The sequence below is a fragment of the Misgurnus anguillicaudatus genome, unplaced genomic scaffold (genome assembly GCF_027580225.2).
Source record: "Misgurnus anguillicaudatus unplaced genomic scaffold, ASM2758022v2 HiC_scaffold_27, whole genome shotgun sequence".
NCBI classification, from domain to species: Eukaryota; Metazoa; Chordata; class Actinopteri; order Cypriniformes; family Cobitidae; genus Misgurnus; species Misgurnus anguillicaudatus.
In genome coordinates, this window is record NW_027395277.1 from 1,558,240 (window position 1) to 1,569,428 (window position 11,189).

Here is an 11,189-nt window from a genome sequence, read left to right on the forward strand (position 1 = left end):
AGGTTCTCTTTAGGTTATTATAAAAATAACCTACAGGGAACGTTCCCAGAACGTTCTTATTTGGTTCCCAAAAAAATAACCAAATGGGAACCATATGGGAACGTTAGGGGAACGTTTTGTGTTTGTTGGGTAACAGAAAAAAAATTCCAGCAGATTTCAAGGAAAGCACATGATACTGTTGTACATGTTATTTTTTATGCAATTAATTAATATATGATATAATAGGATATGGTACTCTGCAAACTGAGGACTACAATAGGATTGTTTCACATAGGGCCGCAAGAACCGACAGGCGGTTGACATCAAAAAATGACGTCATTCTTAGAATTTTGACACACTTAAGACTAAAATTTTACATAGAAAAACTGTAAATTTATGTACTGTCATTAAAATCTTCGACTGATTTAATGGTCTTGTATTGTGTGTGTGTGTGTGTGTGTGTGTCTGTGTTTTCTTTGCTCCCCTGGCTCTAAGTATATCATTCTGTTGTTTAAAGCAATAAAAAAGACTAAAATATTTATCTGAGCGGCTTTATACATACAGGTCCTGGGCCGCTTAAGACAGCTTACTTTGTAAGACCCAAATATAGAAACAACTTTGAAAAAAATCTAGTTGGACTTGATAGTAACCCTAGCAACTTGTCAACCCGTCTGTGGTCAGTGGTCGTTGGCATGTGGCCAGACATTGCTTTTCCTGACATTTTTACGTACCTTATTTTGTCCCATTTAGACGCGTTTTCGCTGATTTCACACTGTACACACTGACCTTTTGCCACTCAGTGGGCGTAACCGCAGTCACTTTCGCCGAAGGTGACGTCACGTGCATACCCTTAGAGCAAAACTGTTAAATCTACGATTTTTTATCTTCATATTAATACATTAATTTGTATTTTAAAAATGTGAAACGATGCCAAATCAGAAAGCGTGCAGATGAAAGATAAAACCATAATAACGTAATGGAGCAGCATGCACAATCCAAAGTGAGATGGACATCAGAGATGTAAAAAACAGTCCATTATTAATGACATTTCTTTATAGCCGTTGTTCGCCATGTTTGTTTGCTGTGAAGTCACGTTTGGACGCGAGAAACATCGCGAGATCTTTGCGTGATTTCCTGTGTCCTCAGCTGAGACTCGCGTTATTGTTTTTTTATTTTAAAATTAAAAAGAAGTAAGATACAGCTACAAATAATACATTTTTCAAGTAATAAACATAGTAAACCATCAGATAACATAAGTACGTGTAGATGAAATTCACATTAAGATCATAAAGGGGGGGGGGGTAAGGGGTAAAAAGAGAGGGTATAAATAAATTTACAAGCAAATTAAAGTAAAAGATTGAATAGCTTACAAATTTTAATAGTTTATAGCTTTCTTATTAACAGATGTCGAAATTGTATCCAAATATAAACTCAATTCTAGACTCACGTTGTTTGTGAAGTGTGCAGTCATGGCACGGCCACATAGCGGCAGTCTACACACTAGGAACAAACGTGTTAAATCGTCGATTTTTCTTATCATGTCTTTGGTCTCTCACAGTTTAAATGTCTGAAAAGATTTAAAAAATCCTTTGGTGTGGCCCCAGCTTTACTGGGCATCATTCACCATTCACAGTAATGTGGTTTTCGTCTGAAATTTTGTACATTTGACGTTTTAGAGCTTGAAGTTACAACGAAATAAGAGAAACGATCAATAATCATAGTAATATTTTCATCATGTGGGGATCATGCCGAAGTTTTTTCGTCATCGTCTTCTGTATCCAATTTGCGTTCCTGCTCTCAATGTTTTATATCGACATTGATACTTGGAGAAAGACTTCAGCAAAGATCCTGAGGTATGTTTTACACTGTTGTGTTGTTTTTTAACAACTGCATCTGAAAACTGCGTCACTAAAACCATGTCTGAGGTAAAAGTAATAAAACAAGGCTGGAGTGCAGACAATACAATTATTGCTTGATTATAGAAAACAATTAAACTTTCTTATTATTTGAGACACCCGCCGGATACATCAGAAAGCTGCTGATTAAACTTTTATGAATCAAAAGTTATTTTAAAGTACAACTTGTATTTTGGCAATGTAGTTTGCAACAATATAACTTAAAGACTAACATTCAGATAGAAGTGTAATTATATTAAACTTTGTGGGGCGGTTTCCCGGACAGGTAAATGAGGTAAAAGGCCTAGTCATGGCTTGAGCAAATCCCTGTCCGGGAAACCACCGCTATAAGTCTTTAGTTTTATTACTGTTTTTTTTTCTTTTCCTTACTTACAAAGAAATATCTTGTCTTGTTTTTTAGTTTATTTAAATGCTTGTTTTGTCTTTTTTTGAATTCATTGGAAGTCATCTCAAGGACCACTGGTTAAGAAACACTCATGTGATTTAAATATAGTTAAAAAGATTTCTCTCTTCTAGATTCTCAGGCCTAATGTGTGACAATAATTCTCAGACCCCAAATTTCCTCAGATCAAGGTAAGTCAATGTATTTCACAGATGAAATGACATGTCTGGTTTGTTTGCAACTGTTGCATAGTTTATTTCCCTAAGGCAAATTTTTTATGACATTGTGGGGCGGTTTACCTGGATAGGGTTTAGATTAATCCAGGAATACATATTAGTTATATTAGGACCTTTATTTATACTTTTTACAATAAAACGTTACTGGTGTGATCTTGACTAGAAAACCGTACCTGTGTATTTTTTTTATGCCCCAGTATAGGACCGTTTTATTACAGTCCTTCCTCTTGTACCTGCCGAGACAACAACCAATCCACTAGCCAGTTTGTGTCCAAAGATGAATTAGAAGATCTCCAGAGACGTCGAGCAGAAGAATACAAACAACATCAGATCAGGTTCTGCAAGATGCATTATTTAAAAAAAAAAATATGAAGAGTTTGGTTCCAAAACGCAATAAAAACTATTTTTGAAAAAAATTAGTTACAGAATCAGTATTATATCAGGTCAGTATTAAAAAGAAAATTCTTAATTTTACGCAAAATCCAATATACGCCGTGTTAGTCTGTCATCTTTTCTCCCTTTTTTCCCAAAATGCAATAAACGCCACTCCTCCTTTTCTACAGAATGCCATAAATCCACTCCGCAGATTACAGCGCACCATTCCACGCAATGTAAACAAACAATGGCGGCGCGTTGAGTACACAGAATCCTAGTTTTCCTCATCTACTTTGTACTTCGTGATCAAAAAACAAACAAAAACAAAATAATACTTTAATAGCATTGATAAACCTGTGATGGTTTCTTTGTCGGGAAAGAAACGTAAGCCATCAACATCTAATAATTTACGCAAGAGGCACTCGGGAGATGGGTGTTTGTTTGCCCGGGCCGACAGCATCAAGTTTCTGTCATGATAACACATTGACCCCAGGGGATCCTATGAAAAACTTTCCATAATTTTACTCAAAGTCAACGAAAATCGAGCAGGACCAAGACATTTTACAGCTGATCGCTGTGAAAAACGTTAAGCGACGACGTCAAGTATAACCGTCCGCAGCAATGACAGTGTTCTTAATATGACAAAGTAAGTGTTTTGATTAATGACATTAATGTTTATATTTTTAATTAGTGTGTACAACTAGTCAACTAAATGAATATAACATGGCAAAGATGAATGCACATTTATATAGGCGATTGATTTAATAGATTTATAGCATTTTGAATAAAAACTTGTCATGGATTTATTGCATTTTGTGGAAAAAATAATCAGTTTTTATAATAAATCTTTGAAAATCAAGTTATGTATTTGAATTTTTTATGTTTTTATAACCTAAAGATGCTGTGTGAAAGTTTGTAACAGAAAATAGTTGTTTTCATCTTGTCACTTTCTTGGTATAGAAAACACGTTTTTACCAAAATTTGTCAAAATGGATTTATTGCGTTTTGGAACCAAACTCTTCATATATATATATATATATATATATATATATATATATATATATATACACACACACACACACACACACACACACACACACACACACACACACACACACACACACACACACACACACACACACACACACACACACACACACACACACACACATATAAGTTATAGAGAAATAATAATAACTAATACAATACTGAGTTTTTTTTTTCTTTGGACCCACTTGTATCTCGCTGCTCTCTTTGCTGCCTTCTTCAAAACACAGAGTGGCTTAGTGCAGTGGTCTAACAGCACATCAGTGTCAAAATGTTGACAAAAATCTAATTTAAAGAAGGCGGGAGTTTCTGTTCACACAAGCCGTGAATGATTCCAACCAATTGAATTACACTTCAGAGCAAGAATTTTAACCAATCAAATGAAAGAAGTCTGGTCTGGTCTTGTGTTGATTCATACCAAAAAGCTTTTTTGCATAGTTGTGTTTGACACATGAAAACGTCTTGGGTTACGTATGTAACTGTTGTTCCCTGAGAAGGGAACGAGGCGCTGTGTCTCCCTTGCCATATTTCCTGCATCCCTGTAACGCCATCTTTGGCAATATTTCAGATAGCGATATACTTCCTTGCTCCCCCTTTACCCTGTCTTTGTCGTTAAGCCTCACCATTGGTTAAATTTGATATACACCTTTAGACGCACTTACCACTGGAAGCGTCCTTGAATTCGAAGTTAACTAAGATTTGGGAACCCTGTTAAATGTACTTTAAATACAACTATACCAACGACAGTGTGCAGCAGAGCAGGCAGACTAGATCAGAGCGCTAACAGTAGCCGTTAGCCATGCAGATAATATATCAGTTGACATATCGTCACATAACTATAAATATACACTTTTACAGTAATAACGAAAGGCACTGTAATAATAAACACTTGTGTTTACTGTGCAGAGATCTCTTTAACTTCAATCTCATTCTTTTTCATTGAAGTGGGGGACTGGAGAGTTTAAAGCTGAATGCCGACACGCCACCTATCCTACTGGATAAAATCATTTTACAGATCTGAAAAGATTTTGGGCTTTTGACAAAACATTTGGGGCTTGAGCCCCAGAAGCCACCCCCTCACTCCGCCCCTGGGTCCGAATAAACGCAATGTATCGGAGATATGCTTACCGATAGAGATTAAATGTCTTTAACTAGAATCTTGTCCTTGTATGACTCAACCAGGACAGGTAGAGAGAATGATGTTTTTGTTCTTGCCCCTCCCAACACTCCGCTCCAGTATCCAATCAGAGGATTCAGAGTTAGTCCCATGACTAAAACTTTCATTCCTGGTGAGTTGAAATACTGATGCTTTTCTGTGTGATTTTTAATGATCTCACATTTTGACAAAAGCACACACTGTAAAAAATGTTGATGTAGTTATGCAGTAAGTTGTAAGTATACAACTAAAATAACACCCTCATGCACGGAACCAAAAAGATTAATAGAGTCCCAGAATGCTTTGCATGAGGCTTTTATTTTATAGTTTTATTCTGTAAAGACAAAGACTTTAATGTTTAATTTTAATTTTACTTTGAACAAACTGTTGCCAGTAAATAACAGTAAATAGTAAGTTACTGGCAAACAGCTGCTAGTAATACTGTAATTTCTACAGATATTTTTTACGGTGCATCTACAAGGTTAGAAAGTGACAAAAAAAATATTTTTTATAAAAATGTTTAAAAATGTATTTTTACACATAATCAAAGAAATCTTTTACTCTTATATTAATTTGTTAGGTCTAGCTGTACAAACACAAAACAGAGAAATTTACAAGGTTTGTTTGGCTAAATACAGATTTTTGCTAATGGTGGAGGGTTGCTTTTATTACTCATATAAATCATTTGAGGTGTCTCAGTATGGGGTTTAGCTCTCTTTCAAACAATAAAACAAAGCTCCAATGGACTATGTACGCTTAACTTAACTTATTTCTATGTAAAGTAAACAAGCGTCAACAAAATTTGCTGTGTTATTTTGGCTGTTTTGGCAACCAATGTTCCTGAATATCATAGAGCTCTGAGATTTCACCAGAAATACGTCAAGCGCCGCCTTGCATAGAGTCCATTGTAGAAATTTGCATCTCGATCCAATCTGTAATCATTTAATGTGAGTCAGATTCTTGATTCCATATTTCCAAATCTTAAAGGTATTGCAGGGGATTTTCTTTTTCCAGGTGGATCATCAAGACTATTGGTCCTCCTAGTTGTCAATCAGGAGTGTTGCGCAATTGCATTTTTTAAAAAGTGGTGAAGCCAGTTCTTTTCTAAAATTCGAGAAAATCCTCTGCTACACCTTTAAGGTCACGTTTTTTTGTGATCACATTTTTTTTTTTTAACTCTGTTGTTATTGATTCTATGCGGAAGTCTACCAGAAGTTAAGTTTGGTCACAACACCAGGAAGATGCTCAGTTGTAGGCAATCCAGATGTTCCCTATAGTTTTCTAGAAGTGATTTCTGTAAAAACATACCCACCTTTGCATGAGCGTTGTAACTTTGCATGTTGTTTATGCTCAAACAGCAACATTACACACTAACTTTAAAAAAAGTGAAGTAAGTTTAACAAAGTCATTTAAGTGGGTCATAAATGAATGTTTGTAAAAGAGCTCATGGGATTTCAAACTTGTTCAGGTGTCACTGAGGGTACAGAAGGGTCTTCTGTCAGTAATGGATGTTAAGGAGGATAAGAAGATTGTTTTTGGCCAGAATGAGGGAAATCTGACCATCTCGTCCAGCAGCCTTGAACATCTCAATGAGCTGCTGAGCAGAGTGACCTACACCAGCACCATCTTCCACATCAAAACTGAAGATCTCGGTAAGAATCGTCCAGCATTATTAGGATTACTTTAAACATCAGGCTACTCATTATGTAACTTTCTATATTTAAAAGTTGCTTATCCTTTCACTTCTTATTCAATTTGTGTTTTAATTTACGTGTAAATGCTTGTTCATAGCTTACTTCTCTTTTGAGAACCATGAGGTCATATTCCCCATTGAGATCAGACGTCAGTCAGTCCCTAATCTTTATGACCCGGGGAAAGGTAAGAACAAGCCATGTTTTCATGTTATTCTTAATATTTAATGGTCTTTTATGTAACTAGTGCAGTCCAGTTTTTCAGGAAGTAACATCTAAGACTTCCTTTATCGAAAATAACTTATGGACTTAAGTTTACATTACAGCGATTATTTATTATGTTTTTATTTCTCACTAGTAAGTGATATTAGATGGAGGCGGCATACTTATTTTAAAATAAGTGGCGGCTGGTCAATGAAGGTGGTCAAAGAAGGAAGCTACTTTAACATGTTACCAAAAGTTAAATATATATAGTGCAAATGAATACAAAATAAAAATCATTTAGTTGTACTATTTCACTGTTAATCATGTTATATTTTATATTAAAAAAACTGTATTTCGTTGTGTGTGTCTGGGGCGCCACCCAAATGAGTGTGTATGTAGGTCAGTAAACCTGTGAAAAGCATGTGACTTGAGATTGAGCTCTAATTGGCTTGTTTTAGATAGTCCTTGGGGCGCAGCCCTGTGCGCCCCAAACCCTCCCACTTATGTTGTAAGAGAAGAGTAAGGGAACTTCGAGCTGTAAGGGAACTTCGTGCTTGTGCTGCACTATTTATGCAAAAAGGAAAGTACTGGCTTGTGATTAGACAACTTTACTTTGTGTGTGTGTGTGTGTGTGTGTGTGTGTGTGTGTGTGTGTGTGTGTGTGTGTGTTTGTTTGGCTATCTTTGTGAGGACCAGCGTGAGTTTTTAACCTTTGGAGTGAGGACCTTTTTACAAAGTGAGGACATTTAGGCCGGTCCTCACTATGTTTTCACTGTAATGGCCTCCAATGGCTGTAATATAGGCTTTTCTCTAAGTTTTAAAGAGGTCCTCAGATTGATGGAAAAATGAGAGGGACCGATTTTTTTTTTTACCTTGGATACACACACGGTTTGCTCTCTATCGCCCCCTATGAATTTACAACATATTGCGCCTATAAATAGTCCTTGCGATAGCTCTAAAAAGACTGCTTTTAGGGAATTTCTTCAAATTTGTCATAAATGTTTAGGGTGCAAATTATTTGAGGAGCAGAGTTCAAAGGTCAAGGTCACTGTGACTTAACAAATCAAAATGTTGGCCATAATTGAACTTGTGAATTCAATATCTCAGGAATGCCTGAATTTCTTTAAGTCTGACACAAATGTTAAAGCTGATTAGATCTCTATATATTGATATCAAAAACAGATGAAGGGGGTTTTATTACATCTGGATACATGTCTAGTGATATTTTGAAGTTTGTGATCTTACACAACAATTTTTGGCTATATCTCAGGTCAAAGGTCAACTTCCATGTGACATCTCAATGTCTTACCAAAACCCTACATATTTTATGCATTTTTATTACCCTCTGCAAGAATAACCATATATATTATTTAAATTATATTTTATGAGTGTATTTATTAAAATCCAGTTACCTGTGTTACTACAGTAATGATGTATTAAAAATGTAAAACCATGGTGAATTTAGGTATTGCACTTTTTATCAAGGATTGCATGATCAGTATCTGAAATTTAAATGGACCTTAAAATATTACATTTATGTTACTGTATTTACACAATATGTGTAAAAATTGCACCATTCACAAACAGTACAGGTTAAAGACTACTGTACAAGTACTGTAATAACAAACACACAATAGAGAAGCATTTCTGTGAAATTATCTCTTAACAGTTAGTCTTCATGTCGATGTACAGTCAATATTAAAGTACAGACAATATTAAATAAACCGACAGTTTCGAATTCACTATGCAAAAAAGTTAACTAAACTCAGAGCATCTGCCAAAGTGGTCTGATGACATCGACAGTGTAAAATAAGAAGCACTTACATTTGAAGATACAGCAAATCACACGTCAATCATCGACGGATTTTCTTCAGTCTGTGCTGTTACAGTATAGTGCGCGCGTTTATCTGACGACGAACAGGTCGCGCGCTTATACTGCCGGGTCTTCATCAATAGTACACGTGTGAAGTTTGCTTTTAGTAAATAGATGTAGTAGATTCATATCCATGCCATCCAACACTCTTTATGTTCTCCGTGTTTTTTTATATGAGTGAAAAAAACCGCAACAGACGGTTCAGTTTGCGCAGCGTACTGAACAATTCATTCAAACTGATTCGCGAATCAATTCAAACGTTTGGCCCATTGTTCAATACATTCGTGATAAAGAATCGACTCAAATGACTCATTTATTTGCAATACACGAAGGAATCGACTCAAATGAGTAATTAATGAGCAAATGGCCAAGAAACAATAATGAATTAAAGGCGGAGTCCATGATGTTTGAAAGCCAAATGTTGATATTTGAAATCACCTAAACAAACACGCCCCTGCCCCAATAGAATCTGGACCTTCTGTTGATAGACCCGCCCCACACATACGCAACCCGGCATTTGATTTGATTTGATTGGCTATAAGTGTGTTTTGGTAGTCGGCCCGTCTCCTTTTCCAACGCGTTTTTCAAACATCGTGGACTCCGCCTTTAAAATACAGTAACGCAGTAAAAGTACAAATTGTCCATTAAATTTACTCCAGTAAGAGTTAAAGTGAACCCTGAAAAAACGGCTAAAATTAGCATAAGCTGGTGAGCTGGTTTTAGCTCTTTGAGTTAAAAAAAAAACATGGTTACTGTAGTAAAACCATGGTAACAACAAAATAAGTTTTGACAACCATGGATTTCAAAAACCATAGTTAAACCTACTACACTTTTACCACAATAAATCCATGGTTAATTTACATAGGCCTAATGGTTAGCTGGTTTTGCTAATGAACTATCTGGTTTACCTGTGTTTTGGTCATTTTTTAAGCTGGTTAAGCTGTACAGCTGGTCAGGTTGGAAGACCAGACCCACCAGCTTGACCAGCTTTGCCAGGCTGGATGGGCCAACTTAAAACAGCTACTGACACCTTAAACCAGCTAAAACCAGCTACCAGCTTATGCTAGTTTTAGCTGTTTTTTAGTAGGGCATTTTAAATGTACTAATAGTAAATATTTTCAGAAATCTTACTCAAGTACATGTAATGAAGTAAATGTACCGTTCCTACCCACCTCTGGTTGCATGTATACTTATTACTTAAACGCAGCTTTATGTATTAAGACATATATAGTACAGTTACAGTGGGTTAATGACTTTATATCCATATTTGTGTTGTTTCTACTACTGTGGCACACGCTGACAGTCGTGTAGTCTCTCTTGACTAAACAATGTTGTATTAGATTACTTCAAACTGAACTGTAGGTGAAATAAATCACAACCTTCATCTAAACATTTGACAGAATGACAGTAGACAGTATAGCCTATTTAATGTCTAAATCTAAGGCATCACGTGTGAAGGACATGGGCAATTCCGCAAATTCAGATAGGAAACAAAAAGGATGTGGAAATAAACTTTAAGTCTGCCTGGTTTTTGTTACTGTAATTAAAGTTTATATTAATAATTTCATTGATTCTCCAGTCTTCTTCCTCCAAGCAATTGTTTCTCAGTTTTATGGTTGATACACTTTAGCTCTGATTTGAGTAATTTTGTGGTTATTTATTTTGCTTGTTATCAGAAATAATCTACTGTACTGTAGATGGACTTCTGTTCTATGCAGACGTTTACTGGAAGTTAAGTTTGGGCCACAAAATCCGTTTGTTTGTGTTATTGCAGCTGAAAGGTCTATAAGCGACACTTCAGGTGTGCTTATATTGTGCATGTATTGTCATCAATATATTGTTCTAGACAGATCTGACCAGCCCCAAACTTCACATGGTGGTTTTGCAGCATCCCCTGAGTATCATACAAAGATGTCATACAAAGTCTCTAAAATAAGGAGTTTTTCTAGTTTTTATGCAGGAATATGGCCTTTATATGCATCTGTGTCTAATAGCCACAGAGATGCTCTTAAATGAACAATGTCAAGTCAAATGAGGGTTAGGCTCGGGGTCTGGTGCTACTATGATACTAAATTTCAACTTTATGTGATCTTTGACCCTTACATACAGTCACCTTCATAAATATTGGAACAGAAGCACATTTTGTGTTACATAGTTTATAGTGCACACCCTCAGCTTTACTCAGAGGGCATTCACATCCAGATTGTCTAAATAGTTAAGGACCCTGCTAAAAAAAACAGCATACCAGCAAGACCAGCATATGTTGTGTTTTGGTGCTTATTTGCTAGTGCAGTGGTTCTTAACGTTATTCCTGGAGGCCCACTGCCCTG

General features: G+C 36.0%; 1 protein-coding gene across 1 annotated transcript in view; it reads left to right on the forward strand.

The window, feature by feature from the left end:
- The first annotated feature begins 1,325 nt into the window (after positions 1-1,325).
- The window catches only part of LOC129433868 (beta-1,4 N-acetylgalactosaminyltransferase 2-like), a 70,566-nt gene continuing 60,702 nt past the window's right edge, over positions 1,326-11,189 (forward strand). The window contains exons 1-7 of the mRNA XM_073864679.1: positions 1,326-1,832; positions 2,412-2,468; positions 2,711-2,848; positions 5,118-5,224; positions 5,672-5,709; positions 6,560-6,743; positions 6,883-6,969. Coding sequence (XP_073720780.1) covers positions 1,714-1,832; positions 2,412-2,468; positions 2,711-2,848; positions 5,118-5,224; positions 5,672-5,709; positions 6,560-6,743; positions 6,883-6,969 — 730 coding nt within the window. The 5' untranslated portion in view covers positions 1,326-1,713. The remainder of the gene's footprint in view (positions 1,833-2,411; positions 2,469-2,710; positions 2,849-5,117; positions 5,225-5,671; positions 5,710-6,559; positions 6,744-6,882; positions 6,970-11,189) is intronic.